This window comes from Bufo gargarizans, chromosome 3, assembly GCF_014858855.1.
Source record: "Bufo gargarizans isolate SCDJY-AF-19 chromosome 3, ASM1485885v1, whole genome shotgun sequence".
NCBI classification, from domain to species: Eukaryota; Metazoa; Chordata; class Amphibia; order Anura; family Bufonidae; genus Bufo; species Bufo gargarizans.
In genome coordinates this window covers 517,626,578-517,648,353 of record NC_058082.1, presented here as the reverse complement: position 1 = coordinate 517,648,353, position 21,776 = coordinate 517,626,578, and the positions used below count along the sequence as shown (strand labels likewise).

Here is a 21,776-nt window from a genome sequence, read left to right as displayed (position 1 = left end):
ACTCTTGTGGAACACCTAAAGGGTTAACAAAGTTTGTAAACCCAGTTTTGAATACCTTGAGGGGTGTACTTTCTTAGATGGAGTCACTTTTTTGAAATTTCTATTCTAGGGGTGCAACAGGGGGCTTCAAATGGGACATGGTATAAACAAAACCAGTCCTGCCAAATCTGCCTTCCAAAACCCATATGGTGTTCCCCTCCTTCTATGTCCTCCCGTTCGGCCAAACAGTAGTTTACGACCACATATGGGGTGTTTCTGCAAACTACAGAATCAGGGCAACCCATTTTGAGTTTTGTTTGGCAGTTAACCCTTGTTTTTTTCCAGGAAAAAATTGATTATATTGGAAAATTTTCCAAAAAATCTAAATTCTAAAAATGTATGTCCATTTGCCATGAAGTGTTGTGGAAGACCTAAAGGGTTAACAAAGTTTGTAAAAAACAGTTTTGAATACCTTGAGGGGTGTAGTTTCTAGAATGGGGTCATTTTTGGGTGGTTTCTATTATGTAAGCCTCACAAAGTGACTTCAAACCTGAACTGGTCCATAAAAAGTGGGATTTTGAAGATTTCCGAAAATTTCAAAATTTGCTTCTAAACTTCTAAGCCTTGTAACATCCCCAAAAAATAAAATATCATTCCCAAAATGCTACAAACATGAAGTAGACATATGGGGAATGTAAAGTCATCACAATTTTTGGGGGTATTACTATGTATTACAGAAGTAGAGAAACTGAAACTTTGAAATTTGCAAATTTTTCAAAATTTTTGGTAAATATGGTATTTTTTTATGCAAAAAAATTAACTTTTTTGACCCAATTTTAGCAGTGTCATGAAGTACAATATGCGACGAAAAAACAATCTCAGAACAGCCTGGGTAAGTCAAAGCGTTTTAAAGTTATCAGCACTTAAAGTGACAGTGGTCAGATTTGCAAAAAATGGCCTGGTCCTTAAGGTGAAATAGGGCTGTGTCCTTAAGGGGTTAAAGAGGACCTTTCACTGATCCTGACATTGTGAACTAAGTATACAGACATATAGAGCGGTGCCCGGGGATCTCACTGCACTTACTATTATCCCTGGGCGCCACTCAGTTCTCCTGCTATGCCCTCCGGTATCTTCGCTCACTAAGTTATAGTAGGAGGAGATTTCAGTCACTAAGTTAGTGTAGGCGGAGTCTGCCCTTGTTCTGCTGTAGCGCTGGCCAATCGCATTGCAGAGCTCACAGCCTGGGAGAAAATAACCTCCCAGGCTTTGAGCTCTGTGCTGCGATTGGACAGCGCTACAGCAGAACAAGAGCAGACTCCGCCTACTATAACTTTGTGACCGAAGATACCGGAGGGCATAGCGGGAGAACGGAGCGGCGCCCAGGGATAATAGTAAGTGCAGTGAGATCCCCGGGCGCAGCTCTATATGTTTGTATACTTAGTTCACATTGTCATAATTGGTGAAAGGTCCTCTTTAAATATGTATTTATGAGGTTGAAAAACATGACATATGTCATGTCACTTCTGTTAGAGTCCTGGAAATTCTCAGAGGGAAGGTGAATACATCATAAAATTCAAGCTAGGCCAGAAGGCACCTGAAATAGTTAGCACAATTTTGTATGTATTTATTTTTATTAGTCATTGCGTATAGATTATCTTTTTAATGCAGAATTTCTGTGGCTCCATATTTCTTCTCATATGTATCTTTTAATTCTTGTATAAATAATTTTATTCAGTTTATGTTACAAAACAATTGTGGTAACTTTACCATGAACTCAGCTGTTTGAGGAAGCCCCGAAGCTCGGCGGAGCTCCAGTGAGCACCGCCGCCTTCATGCAGCTTACCAAGCACAGCGCCATCCAATACCAGCTGTGCTTGTGACACCAGTGAATTGCCTTGATGAGCTGATAGATGTAGTTCTTGACTTTTTCCGGCGGAACTCAATTTGACATCTCTTCCAATAATACCAGCTGTGCTTGGTATTGGAGCTCAGGCCCATTCACTTGAATGAGGCTGAGTTGTGCCTAGGCCTTGTCACCAATGAACGTGATGTCATATGGCCTAGGAAGACGCCTAAGCGATCACTGGAGTCCTGCTGCCTCTTTGTAGAGTTCATGAGGGGGGGTCCTTGGAGTCGGACCCCGCCAATCTGATATTGATGACCTATCCTGAGAAAAGGCCATCAATATGTAAATCCTGGAAAACTCCTTTAAACAATATAATAATGGAAAGAAAATGTGTAATAAAGGTGTACATGTATACTAAGGCTACCACCATCTAAAACAATACTTAACCAGCCTAGACCAAAGTTTCACAATGTTGTTCTACTGGAGCCTCACCAGCCAGTGTATCATAATGCCTTCACCTCACGATTGGTTGTACTTCAGTACATTAGCACCTAACACCAGCTCCAGCAGACTCATGGCCTGTCTGTTTCCCTCGAGCTGAGAATACCACGGAAGGTATTTCATGAACATGGGACCAACACGGATGCCTTCAGCTGCCAAGTGCACATGCAACAGGTCAGCCAGTGCCATAGGTACAAATCTACTGACACATGTGCTTGTTATTCTCCAAGTCCAGCTTAATTCATCCCCATCCTACCTCTTCAACCTTGATGGATGTCTCTCAGCTTGTTTAAAAAAGATTCCACACATGCACCATCATGTGGTGTTTTCAGCATCTGCACAGAAAGCCCAGCTGCCATGTTTTAGAGGCTCTCTGCACAGGCACAAAATCTCAGTGATTCACTCTTGAGATTTGTCACATGCGCAGTAAGCCTAGAAAGCCAAGTATATGGCAGCTGGGCACACTGCGCAGATGCTGAAAACCTACAAGATGACAGCACATGCGTGGGATCTCTGGCGCATCATATCAGACTTAAACAAGGAGAGACACAACAATCAAGACTGAAGAGTTTGGATGGGAGTGCTGCAAGATTGACCATGAGGCCCCTTGATTTCTGAAGGTCACTTTGCATATGACTTGTATGGGGTATAAAGAGGTATTTTTTTGCAAAGTTAGCCATCAGGTGAAGTAACCGAAAACATCCATGGTGACTTGATGAACAGAACTGTGAGGAGCTCTGGGTGGTGTGGGGGTAGCCATTATGATGGTGACATCTTAGAGATTGGCAGAATATGCAGTACATAGTATTTAATTCTCTTCATTCTTCCCAGAACAAAATCTCTGTATCATCTAATTTGGACATTTAATCAACATTTTGTGCTTTGCTGTATTGTACGAAACTGGCGTGTGACCCATAGCTGTGCTTGCATGAATGCATTGGCATCTTTCTTTTGGCTGGGAAATAAACCAGGCTGTGAGTGGGTTTAAGAAGCTGAAATGAGCCGTGTTAAATTGTAATAAGATTAACACTGAACCCTGTTGTACTTTTCCTTATTTAGAACATGCTTGAATTATTGGAAGAGATGCCAAATGGAGTTCCTCCGGAAAAAGTCAAGAACTACATCTATCAGCTCATCAAGGCAATTCACTGGTGTCACAAGAATGACATTGTCCATAGAGGTGAGAGGTTTTATATCAATGGTGTTTCCATTTTTACAAGATTTAATCAGTTTTTGAATTAGTTGCCTCTTGGTAAAAATAACTTCTTCTTTCAGCAACTGTAATAAACCAAGGCTTTGCTCATCTGAATCCTACCCTTTATATATTTTAAAATTCCATTCCCTCCATTTTGTCTTTTTTTTTTTTTATATATGCATAATAGCAGTTTTTTTAAATCCACTATTATTTCTTATTGTGTGTATGCAGGTTTTGTAGTAATAATCTATAGGGGTATTATCCTCATACACCCTAATAGAATATTTCCTGTTGCCTCTATTTTTAATGGAGGTCAGCTTGTTACTTTGTTGCTGATCTGCCTCTCAAAGGTAGAGCATATACACAGTATCATCAAATCGTTAGTGCAGGTCAAAAGAGCTTTTACATATTCAAATCTATGCGTCCATGTTGCCTGCTTCCTTGTTAAGGCTCTATCTAAATGAACCTGACTAAGGCCTCTTGCACACGACCGTATGCCCTTCGTGACCTGGATGGGCATACGGAGGGCATACGGTCGTGTGCAAGAGGCATTAAAGGGAACCTGTCATGTGGATATTTGATTATAATCTAACTAATTATATACAATCATTAACTACTAAAAAGTACCTTAGTGCTCTCCACTGATCACTCCAACTAAAAGAAGTATATTATTTAAAAAACACAACGCAGATCCCCCGACATGTTTCGCCGCAGCGCGGTCCTCACTGTGGAATGCATCTACTATTATCATGGTAATCACCCCTATCCACTCGATCACACCCCACATTACCAATTTTATACAGCGGCTCAGGCTGGATGATCAATGCGGCGCAGGGATAGACACTTCTGTGTAGCCCTATACTACCAACTATATTGGTTGCCTTAGTTTTTTTATGCCAGATTTGTGGTGCTGTTTTGGGGCAAAATGTTGCATCTTAGGCCACACCCCATTTTTGGCAAATCCACAGACCTTCTCCAATATGCTAGATCCGTTTTTCCGACTAGAAGTGGTAACTTTCTGTAAACCTGGATACACCAAATTGCTCCACTTTTTGGTGGAATTTATGCCAAAATCTAGGTGCACTGGCCTCAGTGGATGTGCGCCAGTGTATTATAAAACTGGAGCCACCACTCGAGGTAGCTTAGTGCATCAACTCAATGGAAACTGTAAAAATCCCTTTCCACTGTGTCCCCTCTAGTGGTGGCTGCAGGAAAGTGCTGTGGATCTGTGTCTGAAGATCTGAAGCAAGAGAATAAGTTCAGTGTTGGCTCTTTCTCACCATGGTCAGTTTTATCTGCAGAACCACACAACTATTAACAACTCATTTGAAAACTCTTGAGACAGGAATAAACCCCCAGGTACCCCCTCCCTCCCAACATGAACGGCGCATGGCATTGTACACATGCTACACTACATGCACTTTTTTGGCTGCATTATGGCTGAGCTGTGGCTGATCCCTGTTCACTCTTAATGAGGATACAAACTATAAATCCCAGGAGGTCTTCAAAATCTGCAGCTGGCAGGGCTTGCTGGGGAGGTCTTTTTCCCAAAAAAGGGAAAAGAACGAAAGGAGAAGAGACAGCAACACTTATTTTTGGTATTAATCTGCTACCAGTCCTTTAGCCTGAGGGTCCTCACAGTAGCCTGCTACATGGACCCGGGGCCCTTGCCAGGCTGCTAATACACCTAGATCTCAGCAAGCTAATGTAATATTACATTGAGTAGATTATTAAATAGACTAAGAGATTTATTATATGGGCACATAGGCTGGCTGAGCGGCTGTACGCTGCCTATTTGTATATAGTGGAGCAAGTGTAATTTACAATGTGCTATTTTTACATGGGCACCGGTGGGGCCACTGCTGGCTCAGAGGTCCTCCAGGGGATTCACCTGTGCCCCTTTGGGGGACTGTGTCTGATGGGCATCTTGTAGTCTTGGGTGCTTCTGTGACATACAGTGATGAGGGCTTCTGCGGCAACCACTTCTGGGGGCTTCTATGGCAGGTGTCAGTGATGTCTTCTACGCCCAGGCTAAACCAGGTCTTCTGTGGCAAGCTCTCATGTGTCATCTAAAGCACTTAATGGGGTAATGTAGATTAGAAAAAAAAATTCTTCATGTCAGAAATGGCAGCTCTCTGGTCTGAGTTGCAAGATCAGGCAATAGACAGAACAGCTTTGTTTCTGGTCAAAACCAGAAGACCTTTTCCTAATCTCAAAAACTCTTTAAAAAAGCATGCCAGGCTGGCATGAAGAGTTAATGGAACAAACAAACGAATATCGGAGGCTATGGATTCCTTCAAATTACACTGTATTACCCTCTTTTCTCAGCAGTTTGCTTCCTTATAAAAAGTGTTGCTATAGAATCTATAGAAGTTACTGCATTACTATATTCTATATTCAGGTTCTGATAATTACTGTCCATTTGTGGTAGATAAGAATAATTGTTGGTTTTCTCTTCTGTTTCACTTTGTTCTTGTATCTCCATTATGAAACATGTGATGGATAACTCTGTATAAATGTTACCTGGTCACTAATGTCATAGGTAAATTATAAGGCCTTTGTTGTGTAAGACCATGGTGTGGTCTGTAATAGTGAGCATTTTCTCATTCTTTACAGAATTCCTGACTGTTCCTCTCTATTAAGGTTTAATCTTGCATAGTGATGTCGTGAGTTTTAAAGTCCCAGATTACAGATGAATATGGGATATTCATCTGAATTGTTATAAATTGTTATATTCCGTTTTTACTCACAGAAGATAAAGAGCAGGGGCTTAAAATATAATTATATCAAGGGACCAGAAAACCCAAGTAATACAACTCTTTGCTGGGTGCGTACATACTGCCTGTGTAGTTGGTTCAGCTGCACAGGGACCTTGAGGGAAATGACCAATGGTGTCAGAAGACTTCAATAATTCTCTCTCCTCTGGGGAGATATTGTGACCTCCAGGTGGAAGTATCACACAGTGTTGCTGCCACCTGATATCATTCACCAGTTTTGCAGGAGCTGAAGCCGGCCGCATGACTTGTCCATGCTGGGAGGTGAAGGGACAAGGAGGGGGTAGATGGGAGTGGAGTAGAAGTTTTAATGAGGTTGTCCTCTGAGGTGCACAGCAGACTTTGAATGCTCAGTCTATTTATTTAAAGAGTATCGTCACCATGTTCAGCTGCGCCGTTGATCAACTGTGCATGCCCCGATTGTACTTTCACTGGTGCATGCACATGATTTCATAGACATCGAGACATCGGAACAGTAATGATGCCTGGCCTGGTCAATCAGTAGGGGAAAGAGAGTGGCAGTTGAGAAGAGGTGGTGAAGTGGGGCTCCCAGGGTCTAGCCCTGCCCTTTGGTGCTCTAAGCACCTCATTAACATGATAATGTATGGATTTAGCTGCAGTGGAACATCTGATTGCAGTAAGAATGGGATCATTAAACCCACCATGATCAACTCTCCCAAGCGGTTTGTCTGCTTAATTAGGGTTGATCACGGTGACATGTTCTTTAAAGAGTCTAGCAGTATCATAATATTGATGACCTGTCCTCAGGATAGGTCATTCATTAATATCAGATTTTAGATGTTTGAAGAGGCAGCGGTGCGAGTGCTGAGTCCTCTTCAGTGTATACCTGCACACCATCTAGCTTGTTGCAGCAGTGCAGTGTAATTACAGCTTCTTCTCCCATACAAACAGCTGGTCGGCGGGCAGTGCTGGAAGTCAGACCTCCCCATACGGTATCTGATGTTGATGACCTAAAGATAGAGTATCAATATCATGACACTATGTTTGGCAGAGGTTCTCTTAGGAGCCTCCATCACAGATTCTGGGAAAAAAATGTAGGACAACATACCACAGCATGCTTTTCTATTTTGGCGAAATGATGGGAACCATAAAGGAAACCAGGCAGGACCCCCATTATAGTCCCCCTGTCTGTGTGGCATTTTCCTTATATTTTTGGTTTCTGTTCCTAGACTGAAACAGATTGCCAGAAACTGTGACTGGAGATGTGAATCTAGCCTTTGCAAGTTGCTGCCTCAGAAGCGTTTGTTCAGCTAATAAGAGACTGTGTGGAGGAGAGACTGTGTAATTAGTGGAAAAGATGGGTGTGTTGGAATCACTGTATTTTTGCTTCATATTTTTTATTTATTTTTTGCTAAGAATAGGATTACATCATAAGAAACCAGAAAACAAAACGTCAAATCGATATTTCTAATATATTCTGCTAATGTTGTTAGCAAAAGAACAGATGGACCCAATGCAGCATGGAGATACTAAAACCATGCAGCAAATGGGTAAATACTGTAAATAATCCTTTTTGCAATGAAGTGTGGTAAATAGTTCTCATCTGGCAAACAGCTGGTTAATGTGGACATATTTTAGATGCTCTTAAAGTAAGACTCAAGCAGGAAGACTTCAATCTACAGTTGGAAGAGTAAAAAATTCTGTAGTCCGGTCCGGTCCTCAGGAGTTAGCAGCGTGTCTCGTGTTGCCTAGGACGCCGAGAGGCGTGGTTCGCGCGTCTTAAGCGTGACGTATGTGGTCACGTGATCGGACTCTCTGTCAAGCTTCTTCGCAATGCTTCTCCTGCTCTGTAGCGAGTGGTGAATATCCCAGTAATCCTCTTACTCGCTACAGAGCAGGAGAAGCATTGCGAAGAAGCTTGACAGAGAGTCCGATCACGTGACCACATACGTCACGCTTCAGACGCGCGAACCACGCCTCTCGGCGTCCTAGGCAACACGAGACACGCTGCTAACTCCTGAGGACCGGACTTCAACAGCCAACTACCGGCAATTACCATTAGAGGACCTAAAGAATACAAGCGTCGAGAAGGGTAAGTGATCTCTGTAGCCAGAGACAGTGCGGGACGCCGCACCCAGGCACAGAGCACCCCTTTCTTTTACAGAGGAACATATGGATTATAACCACTAACAATCATTGCCATATATGCCATATATGAATTACTCCTATCTGCAAATATATCTGCAAAGACGCACTATCCTCTATCTAACAGCAACCTTCTAAATTACCATCTACTAAATATCCCACCAATGGAGCTATAATTCTATAAGGGGACATACTTATTAATCCTCTATATGACGATTACATTCTTTACTTGATTTTATTTGATTTTACTCACTGTTCAGTGGCCACTTTATAAAAGACTGGAAGACCAACATTTTTCAATATTTTTTAAGAAGGACTATTTACTTTTATAAAGGACAATTTACTTTATATATATATATATATATATATATACTTTATTTCATATATATATATATTATTTCTCTATTATAATTTTTCCTAAACACTCGACAAATCATCCTATATACTATTTGTTTTTGGGGTAAAAAATTTTTTTCCAAAGGATCCATCACTGCTCACATATTGGTGATCACTCTATTTTTCATTTTTTATTTTTTACTTATTTATTTTTTACGTATATTTATACACAACTTTTTTATCTACAAATTCATGAATACCAGAACATAAATAAAATACACCCTGTTCCCAAACTAAGAGTGTGCCTGCTTATCCCTTATTGTTTGAAATGTTATGCTTCTGACTGGGTGAGTCAGACTAAGCAGTCCTGCACCTCTACCATTTACCTGAGCGGTAGAGCCGTCTATTCCACTTTTTTACCTTGGATCATTTAAGAGTAATGTCGCTATTTTATTCGGAATTAGTACCTGTACATCAGTGTGCCACTATTGGCTCAGTTATAGGTTGGTGTCACACAGCTGTCTTACAGTCACAACACATACACCCTCTGCAGCCGTGCTGAATTTATATTACAGTAGAATACCAAAATAATCAATGTTTGGATTAGATGAAATGTGTGTGTTTGTGCAGGATATAAGGTTGGAATGGGATGTGGAAGCAGCCGTATGCTCACAAAGCAATATTCATAAAGAACAAATGTTGGGACCATCATATCACATGCTCATTCCTATATTGTAGATCAATCAGATATACTGTGCTAATCCTGATGTAAAGTATGCATTTTTATTTAAAATAGTGCTAGCTTGTGAAAAATGGATTAGCTCCTGATAAGCTGTCATATGTCCAACAGTGGTTGTTGCAGCACCACGCCTCTCCTGGTGGGGTAGCCTCCAGACAAAGAAACATGAACCAACAATTCCTCTGGCAGATTTATCAACATTCCAATTAAGTTAGTCTTTTTTTTTCAAAGATCAGAATTCAGGTTCTTACATAGGCAAGTGATGAGCTGTGAGTAGTCCTATCACATAACATACATACAATGGTCTTAAAGGGATTCTGTCATGAGATTTTAACCCTATAAGCTAAACATATGCCCATGTCCGTACTAATAACATAAATCTGGCAGCGGCTTCGATGAGCGAAGTGCGCATGCGCCCGGCCTGGTGCGCATGCGCACTTCGTTTATTGAAGCCGCTGCCAGGATCCCGCGGCGCATCAGGCTGCGCATAGTGTGCAAGCGCTGAAGGAAGGCGGCACTGTAGACAGGGAGGGAGGCGATTAAGACTGGGAAGGAGGCGCTGGGCACCAGACGTCCGGGTACTCTGTATTAACGGACATCCCCTTGGGCACCTTAGGTAGGCGATTGACAGGTTATAAAAAACAGTTTTTTGGGCTAATAGAGCCACAAGCAGGTTTAATAAGGCCAGTTTAGGATTTATGTTATTAGTACAGACATGGGCATATGTTTAGCGCTTATAGGGCTAAAATCTCATGGCAGAATCCCTTTAACAGAACCCATTAATATTGTATGTGGAGGGACCGCTGTACATGTTTTTAGTTTTTTTTGGAAAGAACATTTCTGACTGTACTGAAACAAATTATTATGTAGACAAACTTGGTTTAGTCAAAAATCACCTTCGTGATGTCGACAGTGAGCAGATAAACAATGAAGGGAAGGCTGCACTTGCATGGAGAGCCGCCTCCTCTTCAACCAGCTGATCAGCGGGGGTCCCGGGTGTTGGACCCCCACCAAACTGATATTGATGACCTATCCTGAAGATAGGTTATCAATATTAAAATCACTGAAGACTCCTTTAAAGTTTGGCACTGTGGTCTATTCAAGGACAGCAACGAGTATGTAGGTTTTGCAGTTTTTCCCACTTTTCCCACAGAAGTTTTTGCCGGTCACAGTATCTCTTCTTGCGACTCTCCATAAGGCACACCACAGTCTTACCCTTTGCAAGTGTCACAGTGTCTGGCTGGTCTTAATAGAAACCTGGGCTTTCAGGATGCATGTGCCAGGTGGCTACCTATAGGCCTCATTTACACAACAGTCTTTATTAGCGACTCTTACACAGTCTATGGGCCTATTATATGGCTGTATTTTTAATGGCCAGTGATTTGTGGCCATAAAAATATAGAACATGTCCCATTTTGACCGTTTTCATGGCCAGAAAGACCCCATTGGAACCGTTTTTAACAGCTGTTTAAACAGGAGTGCACCAGTCTAACAGCCATTAAACTGTGAAGCAAAACAGATGAAAGTGGCCATTGAAAATGGATAAACGGCCAGAAAATGGATGCAGACACAGATACAAAATGGCCATGAAAAACGGTGTGAATGTAGCCTTAGCTTCTCCACTCTAGCCTCAACTCCTCTGCAATACCAGCTGCAGTTTGCTCTATTTAGACATGTTTGTGAGGGTTCTTATTCATCCAGTTCATGGTATATCAGTAGAAATGAGTCAAAGCAACTAGGCTTTTTTTTCTTTTTTTGAAGATGTTTCACTAGTCGTCTTCTTGACATTGTCAATCAGAATAACTTGTGCAAAGAATCTTGGGCATTAAATACAGGTGACTTATTATACATGGCTTATTAACAAGAATACAACTACATGACACAATTAAATGGGTTGTCCAAGCTATTTAAAAAAAATAATAGAACACTGTAAATCTGATGGTCAGCAATATATACATAAGCTAAGCAAGTTTTAGACCCCCAAAAAATTTCCTCATTTCCCTACTTCTGTTCTGGCTATTTGTTGACATGCCGTTTCAGAGCTGTGGGGGCGTGTAACAACAATCTCTGAGGTTTTCCTCATGAATATTTGTGGGTGTCAACAAAAACTGCCTTTCCCCTCTTCCACTCTGCAAAGGGAGTGAATACAATTTCTGCCCTGTCTGTAGTCTGACTGCTAGGATACTCATGTTGTATGTGTGGGACTACAAGTCCCAGCTGTACAGTACAATGACATTGCTGCTACACACAGGATCTTCCCCCAGCTGTTCATGTGCAATGCTCTGCAGACACTTCCTCATAGCCAGCAGAAGAGTACAGAGGAGAGAACTCCTCCATTCTTTGTCAGCTCTGTGTTTGCAGGGTGAGGAGGGAAGTAGGATCCTGTGTACGGCATTTGTTTCCTTAGTGCCTGGAGAAGAGAAAAACCCTGCTCAGCACCTAAGGCAGAGCCACCAACCCTGAGTTTGGCTGTTTATGGTAGAAGGAGTTAAACTTTACTGAAGAATCCAGTGGGAGGTGAAACACAGGGCAGACAGCTAAGCCAGCAGATCGGGCAGTTCAGGGGGTGTGGCTTGTCACTCCAACCAGCACAGCCTACAGTGACACTCCGTGGACAGAGGCAGACCTGCTCCTCCTGCTCCCTCCCTCCGTGCACAAAATGTCATCACAGCAGGGAAAGAAGCTGACATAATAGGTCATATGACCCTCGGCTAACTAAGAGATCAGGGCCACTGTAGATGAAGTAAGAAATAAGGTGAATTGAAAACCCCTTACATTTGCTTAGAAGAATACAAAGAACAAAAAATAACTTGTGCTAGCACTTTAACTGTATGGCGCTGCCGACTGTGACTTAAATTTCAGCGCCGTACAGTTACAGCGGGCTGATCGGGCGGGTGCAGGAGCTGCGCCCCATCAGCAGCAGGGGATCAGCTGTTCCTGTTAGCCGTGGTTCTCACAGGCAAGCAGACTGTAAGTGTATTACACTTACAGCCAATGCATTACAATACAGATGTATTGTAATGCATTGTACAAGGGATCAGACCCCCAAAAGTTGAAGTCCCATAGTGGGACAAAAAAATAAAGTTAAAAAAAGTCAAAAAAGTGTTTTACATAAAAAAATATAAGTTTCAACTAAACAAAACTTTAAAACGCCCTTTTCCTATAATTAAGTTATAAAATATCAAAAAAATAGAAAAGAAAAAGTAGACATGTTAGTAGGGATGAGCGAACCCGAACTGTATAGTTCGGGTTCGTACCGAATTTTGGGGTGTCCGTGACACGGACCCGAACCCGGACATTTTCGTAAAAGTCCGGGTTCGGGTTCGGTGTTCGTCGCTTTCTTCGCGCTTTTGTGACGCTTTCTTGGCGCTTTTTGAAAGGCTGCAAAGCAGCCAATCAACAAGCGTCATACTACTTGCCCCAAGAGGCCATCACAGCCATGCCTACTATTGGCATGGCTGTGATTGGCCAGAGCACCATGTGACCCAGCCTCTATTTAAGCTGGAGTCACATAGCGCCGCCCGTCACTCTGCTCTGATTAGCGTAGGGAGAGGTTGCGGCTGCGACAGTAGGGCGAGATTAGGCAGATTAACTCCTCCAAAGGACTTGATTAACTGATCGATCTGCAGCTGTGGATCATTGAGCTGCTGATCCTCAATTGCTCACTGTTTTTAGGCTGCACAGACCGTTTGTCAGTCTCATTTTTCTGGGGTGATCGGCGGCCATTTTGTGTCTTGTGGTGCGCCAGCACAAGCTGCGACCAAGTGCATTTAACCCTCAATGGTGTGGTTGTTTTTTGGCTAAAGCCTACATCAGGGTGAAGCTGTGACACCAAGTGCATTTAACCAGCAATAGTCTGTTCATTTTTTGGCCATATACAAAATCAGGGGCAAGCTGCGCCTGTCACCAAGTGCATTTAACCCTCAATGGTGTGGTTGTTTTTTGGCTAAAGCCTACATCAGGGTGAAGCTGTCACACCAAGTGCATTTAACCAGCAATAGTCTGTTCATTTTTTGGCCATATACAAAATCAGGGGCAAGCTGCGCCTGTCACCAAGTGCATTTAACCCTCAATGGTGTGGTTGTTTTTTGGCTAAAGCCTACATCAGGGTGAAGCTGTCACACCAAGTGCATTTAACCAGCAATAGTCTGTTCATTTTTTGGCCATATACAAAATCAGGGGCAAGCTGCGCCTGTCACCAAGTGCATTTAACCCTCAATGGTGTGGTTGTTTTTTGGCTAAAGCCTACATCAGGGTGAAGCTGTCACACCAAGTGCATTTAACCAGCAATAGTCTGTTCATTTTTTGGCCATATCCCAGTCTAATTCTGTCACTAAATCCATACCGGTCACCCAGCGCCTAAATACTAGGCCTCAAATTTATATCCAGCTAAATCTGTCCCTAGTGCTGTAGCTGGGCGAGTTATTTAGTGTCCGTTCAAGCACATTTCTTGTTCTGGGTTGAAATACAATTCCCAATTTAGCAATTTCATAATTTAGTGGTTCCTGCTATATCAGAGCTCTTTGAAATCTATCCCAAAAAGGGTATATAATATTGAAGGTGCACATAGGGTCATTCAGAGTAACTTCACACACACCCGCTACTGTGTATTTCCAAGTCTAATTCTGTCACTAAATCCATACCGGTGACCCAGCGCCTAAATACTAGGCCTCAAATTTAATTCCCTCTAAATCTCTCGTTACCCACCGCTGTACTGTTGTTGCTGGGCAAGATATTTAGTGTCCGTCAAAGCACATTTTTTGTTCTGGGTTGAAGTACAATTCCCAATTTAGCAATTTCATAATTTAGTGGTTTCTGCTATATCAGAGCTATTTGAAATCTATCCCAAAAAGGGTATATAATATTGAAGGTGCACATAGGGTCATTCAGAATAACTTCACACACACCCGCTACTGTGTATTTCCAAGTCTAATTCTGTCACTAAACCCATACCTGTCACCCAGCGCCTAAATACTAGGCCTCAAATTTAAATCCCTCTAAATCTCTCGTTACCGTTGTCCTGTTGTAGCTGGGAAAGTTATTTAGTGCCCGTCAAAGCACATTTTTTGTTCTGGGTTGAAGTACAATTCCCAATTTAGCAATTTCATAATTTAGTGGTTCCTGCTATATCAGAGCTATTTGAAATCTATCCCAAAAAGGGTATATAATATTGAAGGTGCACATAGGGTCATTCAGAATAACTTCACACACCCCCGCTACTGTGTATTTCCAAGTCTAATTCTGTCACTAAATCCATACCGGTGACCCAGCGCCTAAATACTAGGCCTCAAATTTAATTCCCTCTAAATCTCTCGTTACCCACCGCTGTACTGTTGTTGCTGGGCAAGATATTTAGTGTCCGTCAAAGCACATTTTTTGTTCTGGGTTGAAGTACAATTCCCAATTTAGCAATTTCATAATTTAGTGGTTTCTGCTATATCAGAGCTATTTGAAATCTATCCCTAAAAGGGTATATAATATTGAAGGTGCACATAGGGTCATTCAGAATAACTTCACACACACCCGCTACTGTGTATTTCCAAGTCTAATTCTGTCACTAAACCCATACCTGTCACCCAGCGCCTAAATACTAGGCCTCAAATTTATATCCAGCTAAATCTGTCCCTAGTGCTGTAGCTGGGCGAGTTATTTAGTGTCCGTTCAAGCACATTTCTTGTTCTGGGTTGAAATACAATTCCCAATTTAGCAATTTCATAATTTAGTGGTTCCTGCTATATCAGAGCTCTTTGAAATCTATCCCAAAAAGGGTATATAATATTGAAGGTGCACATAGGGTCATTCAGAGTAACTTCACACACACCCGCTACTGTGTATTTCCAAGTCTAATTCTGTCACTAAATCCATACCGGTGACCCAGCGCCTAAATACTAGGCCTCAAATTTAATTCCCTCTAAATCTCTCGTTACCCACCGCTGTACTGTTGTTGCTGGGCAAGATATTTAGTGTCCGTCAAAGCACATTTTTTGTTCTGGGTTGAAGTACAATTCCCAATTTAGCAATTTCATAATTTAGTGGTTTCTGCTATATCAGAGCTATTTGAAATCTATCCCAAAAAGGGTATATAATATTGAAGGTGCACATAGGGTCATTCAGAATAACTTCACACACACCCGCTACTGTGTATTTCCAAGTCTAATTCTGTCACTAAACCCATACCTGTCACCCAGCGCCTAAATACTAGGCCTCAAATTTAAATCCCTCTAAATCTCTCGTTACCGTTGTCCTGTTGTAGCTGGGAAAGTTATTTAGTGCCCGTCAAAGCACATTTTTTGTTCTGGGTTGAAGTACAATTCCCAATTTAGCAATTTCATAATTTAGTGGTTCCTGCTATATCAGAGCTATTTGAAATCTATCCCAAAAAGGGTATATAATATTGAAGGTGCACATAGGGTCATTCAGAATAACTTCACACACACCCGCTACTGTGTATTTCCAAGTCTAATTCTGTCACTAAATCCATACCGGTGACCCAGCGCCTAAATACTAGGCCTCAAATTTAATTCCCTCTAAATCTCTCGTTACCCACCGCTGTACTGTTGTTGCTGGGCAAGATATTTAGTGTCCGTCAAAGCACATTTTTTGTTCTGGGTTGAAGTACAATTCCCAATTTAGCAATTTCATAATTTAGTGGTTTCTGCTATATCAGAGCTATTTGAAATCTATCCCTAAAAGGGTATATAATATTGAAGGTGCACATAGGGTCATTCAGAATAACTTCACACACACCCGCTACTGTGTATTTCCAAGTCTAATTCTGTCACTAAACCCATACCTGTCACCCAGCGCCTAAATACTAGGCCTCAAATTTATATCCAGCTAAATCTGTCCCTAGTGCTGTAGCTGGGCGAGTTATTTAGTGTCCGTTCAAGCACATTTCTTGTTCTGGGTTGAAATACAATTCCCAATTTAGCAATTTCATAATTTAGTGGTTCCTGCTATATCAGAGCTCTTTGAAATCTATCCCAAAAAGGGTATATAATATTGAAGGTGCACATAGGGTCATTCAGAGTAACTTCACACACACCCGCTACTGTGTATTTCCAAGTCTAATTCTGTCACTAAATCCATACCGGTGACCCAGCGCCTAAATACTAGGCCTCAAATTTAATTCCCTCTAAATCTCTCGTTACCCACCGCTGTACTGTTGTTGCTGGGCAAGATATTTAGTGTCCGTCAAAGCACATTTTTTGTTCTGGGTTGAAGTACAATTCCCAATTTAGCAATTTCATAATTTAGTGGTTTCTGCTATATCAGAGCTATTTGAAATCTATCCCAAAAAGGGTATATAATATTGAAGGTGCACATAGGGTCATTCAGAATAACTTCACACACACCCGCTACTGTGTATTTCCAAGTCTAATTCTGTCACTAAACCCATACCTGTCACCCAGCGCCTAAATACTAGGCCTCAAATTTAAATCCCTCTAAATCTCTCGTTACCGTTGTCCTGTTGTAGCTGGGAAAGTTATTTAGTGCCCGTCAAAGCACATTTTTTGTTCTGGGTTGAAGTACAATTCCCAATTTAGCAATTTCATAATTTAGTGGTTCCTGCTATATCAGAGCTATTTGAAATCTATCCCAAAAAGGGTATATAATATTGAAGGTGCACATAGGGTCATTCAGAATAACTTCACACACACCCGCTACTGTGTATTTCCAAGTCTAATTCTGTCACTAAATCCATACCGGTGACCCAGCGCCTAAATACTAGGCCTCAAATTTAATTCCCTCTAAATCTCTCGTTACCCACCGCTGTACTGTTGTTGCTGGGCAAGATATTTAGTGTCCGTCAAAGCACATTTTTTGTTCTGGGTTGAAGTACAATTCCCAATTTAGCAATTTCATAATTTAGTGGTTTCTGCTATATCAGAGCTATTTGAAATCTATCCCTAAAAGGGTATATAATATTGAAGGTGCACATAGGGTCATTCAGAATAACTTCACACACACCCGCTACTGTGTATTTCCAAGTCTAATTCTGTCACTAAACCCATACCTGTCACCCAGCGCCTAAATACTAGGCCTCAAATTTAAATCCCTCTAAATCTCTCGTTACCGTTGTCCTGTTGTAGCTGGGAAAGTTATTTAGTGCCCGTCAAAGCACATTTTTTGTTCTGGGTTGAAGTACAATTCCCAATTTAGCAATTTCATAATTTAGTGGTTCCTGCTATATCAGAGCTATTTGAAATCTATCCCAAAAAGGGTATATAATATTGAAGGTGCACATTGGGTCATTCAGAATAACTTCACACACACGCTTCTGTGCATTTCCAAGTCTAATTCTGTCACTAAATCCATACCGGTGACCCAGCGCCTAAATACTAGGCCTCAAATTTAATTCCCTCTAAATCTCTCGTTACCCACCGCTGTACTGTTGTTGCTGGGCAAGATATTTAGTGTCCGTCAAAGCACATTTTTTGTTCTGGGTTGAAGTACAATTCCCAATTTAGCAATTTCATAATTTAGTGGTTCCTGCTATATCAGAGCTATTTGAAATCTATCCCAAAAAGGGTATATAATATTGAAGGTGCACATAGGGTCATTCAGAATAACTTCACACACACCCGCTACTGTGTATTTCCAAGTCTAATTCTGTCACTAAATCCATACCGGTGACCCAGCGCCTAAATACTAGGCCTCAAATTTAATTCCCTCTAAATCTCTCGTTACCCACCGGTGTACTGTTGTTGCTGGGCAAGATATTTAGTGTCCGTCAAAGCACATTTTTTGTTCTGGGTTGAAGTACAATTCCCAATTTAGCAATTTCATAATTTAGTGGTTTCTGCTATATCAGAGCTATTTGAAATCTATCCCTAAAAGGGTATATAATATTGAAGGTGCACATAGGGTCATTCAGAATAACTTCACACACACCCGCTACTGTGTATTTCCAAGTCTAATTCTGTCACTAAACCCATACCTGTCACCCAGCGCCTAAATACTAGGCCTCAAATTTAAATCCCTCTAAATCTCTCGTTACCGTTGTCCTGTTGTAGCTGGGAAAGTTATTTAGTGCCCGTCAAAGCACATTTTTTGTTCTGGGTTGAAGTACAATTCCCAATTTAGCAATTTCATAATTTAGTGGTTCCTGCTATATCAGAGCTATTTGAAATCTATCCCAAAAAGGGTATATAATATTGAAGGTGCACATAGGGTCATTCAGAATAACTTCACACACACCCGCTACTGTGTATTTCCAAGTCTAATTCTGTCACTAAATCCATACCGGTGACCCAGCGCCTAAATACTAGGCCTCAAATTTAATTCCCTCTAAATCTCTCGTTACCCACCGGTGTACTGTTGTTGCTGGGCAAGATATTTAGTGTCCGTCAAAGCACATTTTTTGTTCTGGGTTGAAGTACAATTCCCAATTTAGCAATTTCATAATTTAGTGGTTTCTGCTATATCAGAGCTATTTGAAATCTATCCCTAAAAGGGTATATAATATTGAAGGTGCACATAGGGTCATTCAGAATAACTTCACACACACCCGCTACTGTGTATTTCCAAGTCTAATTCTGTCACTAAACCCATACCTGTCACCCAGCGCCTAAATACTAGGCCTCAAATTTAAATCCCTCTAAATCTCTCGTTACCGTTGTCCTGTTGTAGCTGGGAAAGTTATTTAGTGCCCGTCAAAGCACATTTTTTGTTCTGGGTTGAAGTACAATTCCCAATTTAGCAATTTCATAATTTAGTGGTTCCTGCTATATCAGAGCTATTTGAAATCTATCCCAAAAAGGGTATATAATATTGAAGGTGCACATTGGGTCATTCAGAATAACTTCACACACACGCTTCTGTGCATTTCCAAGTCTAATTCTGTCACTAAATCCATACCGGTGACCCAGCGCCTAAATACTAGGCCTCAAATTTAATTCCCTCTAAATCTCTCGTTACCCACCGGTGTACTGTTGTTGCTGGGCAAGATATTTAGTGTCCGTCAAAGCACATTTTTTGTTCTGGGTTGAAGTACAATTCCCAATTTAGCAATTTCATAATTTAGTGGTTTCTGCTATATCAGAGCTATTTGAAATCTATCCCTAAAAGGGTATATAATATTGAAGGTGCACATAGGGTCATTCAGAATAACTTCACACACACCCGCTACTGTGTATTTCCAAGTCTAATTCTGTCACTAAACCCATACCTGTCACCCAGCGCCTAAATACTAGGCCTCAAATTTAAATCCCTCTAAATCTCTCGTTACCGTTGTCCTGTTGTAGCTGGGAAAGTTATTTAGTGCCCGTCAAAGCACATTTTTTGTTCTGGGTTGAAGTACAATTCCCAATTTAGCAATTTCATAATTTAGTGGTTCCTGCTATATCAGAGCTATTTGAAATCTATCCCAAAAAGGGTATATAATATTGAAGGTGCACATTGGGTCATTCAGAATAACTTCACACACACGCTTCTGTGCATTTCCAAGTCTAATTCTGTCACTAAATCCATACCGGTGACCCAGCGCCTAAATACTAGGCCTCAAATTTAATTCCCTCTAAATCTCTCGTTACCCACCGCTGTACTGTTGTTGCTGGGCAAGATATTTAGTGTCCGTCAAAGCACATTTTTTGTTCTGGGTTGAAGTACAATTCCCAATTTAGCAATTTCATAATTTAGTGGTTTCTGCTATATCAGAGCTATTTGAAATCTATCCCTAAAAGGGTATATAATATTGAAGGTGCACATAGGGTCATTCAGAATAACTTCACACACACCCGCTACTGTGTATTTCCAAGTCTAATTCTGTCACTAAATCCATACCGGTGACCCAGCGCCTAAATACTAGGCCTCAAATTTAATTCCCTCTAAATCTCTCGTTACCCACCGTTGTACTGTTGTTGCTGGGCAAGATATTTAGTGTCCGTCAAAGCACATTTTTTGTTCTGGGTTGAAGTACAATTCCCAATTTAGCAATTTCATAATTTAGTGGTTTCTGCTATATCAGAGCTATTTGAAATCTATCCCTAAAAGGTATATAATATTCAAGGTGCACATTGGGTCATTCAGAATAACTTCACACACACACGCTTCTGTGCATTTCCAAGTCTAATTCTGTCACTAAATCCATACCGGTCACCCAGCGCCTAAATACTAGGCCTCAAATTTATATCCCGCTGAATTTGAATACAATACATTGGGCCAAATAATATATTTGTTGTTGTGGTGAACCATAACAATGAGAAAAACATCTAGTAAGGGACGCGGACGTGGACATGGTCGTGGTGGTGTTAGTGGACCCTCTGGTGCTGGGAGAGGACGTGGCCGTTCTGCCACATCCACACGTCCTAGTGTACCAACTACCTCAGGTCCCAGTAGCCGCCAGAATTTACAGCGATATATGGTGGGGCCCAATGCCGTTCTAAGGATGGTAAGGCCTGAGCAGGTACAGGCATTAGTCAATTGGGTGGCCGACAGTGGATCCAGCACGTTCACATTATCTCCCACCCAGTCTTCTGCAGAAAGCGCACAGATGGCGCCTGAAAACCAACCCCATCAGTCTGTCACATCACCCCCATGCATACCAGGGAAACTGTCTCAGCCTCAAGTTATGCAGCAGTCTCTTATGCTGTTTGAAGACTCCGCTGGCAGGGTTTCCCAAGGGCATCCACCTAGCCCTTCCCCAGCGGTGAAAGACATAGAATGCACTGACGCACAACCACTTATGTTTCCTGATGATGAGGACATGGGAATACCACCTCAGCATGTCTCTGATGATGACGAAACACAGGTGCCAACTGCTGCGTCTTTCTGCAGTGTGCAGACTGAACAGGAGGTCAGGGATCAAGACTGGGTGGAAGACGATGCAGGGGACGATGAGGTCCTAGACCCCACATGGAATGAAGGTCGTGCCACTGACTTTCACAGTTCGGAGGAAGAGGCAGTGGTGAGACCGAGCCAACAGCGTAGCAAAAGAGGGAGCAGTGGGCAAAAGCAGAACACCCGCCGCCAAGAGACTCCGCCTGCTACTGACCGCCGCCATCTGGGACCGAGCACCCCAAAGGCAGCTTCAAGGAGTTCCCTGGCATGGCACTTCTTCAAACAATGTGCTGACGACAAGACCCGAGTGGTTTGCACGCTGTGCCATCAGAGCCTGAAGCGAGGCATTAACGTTCTGAACCTGAGCACAACCTGCATGACCAGGCACCTGCATGCAAAGCATGAACTGCAGTGGAGTAAACACCTTAAAACCCAGGAAGTCACTCAGGCTCCCCCTGCTACCTCTTCTGCTGCTGCCGCCTCGGCCTATTCTGCTGCTGCCGCCTCGGCCTCTTCCTC

General features: G+C 41.9%; 1 protein-coding gene across 5 annotated transcripts in view; it reads left to right on the top strand.

Moving 5' to 3' along the window:
- Positions 1 to 21,776, top strand: part of CDKL5 (cyclin dependent kinase like 5) — a 402,014-nt gene that overhangs the window by 271,939 nt on the left and 108,299 nt on the right. For all 5 annotated transcript variants that reach the window (XM_044284001.1, XM_044284003.1, XM_044284000.1 and 2 more), the window contains exon 7: positions 3,386 to 3,506. In XM_044284001.1, the coding sequence (XP_044139936.1) occupies positions 3,386 to 3,506 (121 nt within the window). The remainder of the gene's footprint in view (positions 1 to 3,385; positions 3,507 to 21,776) is intronic.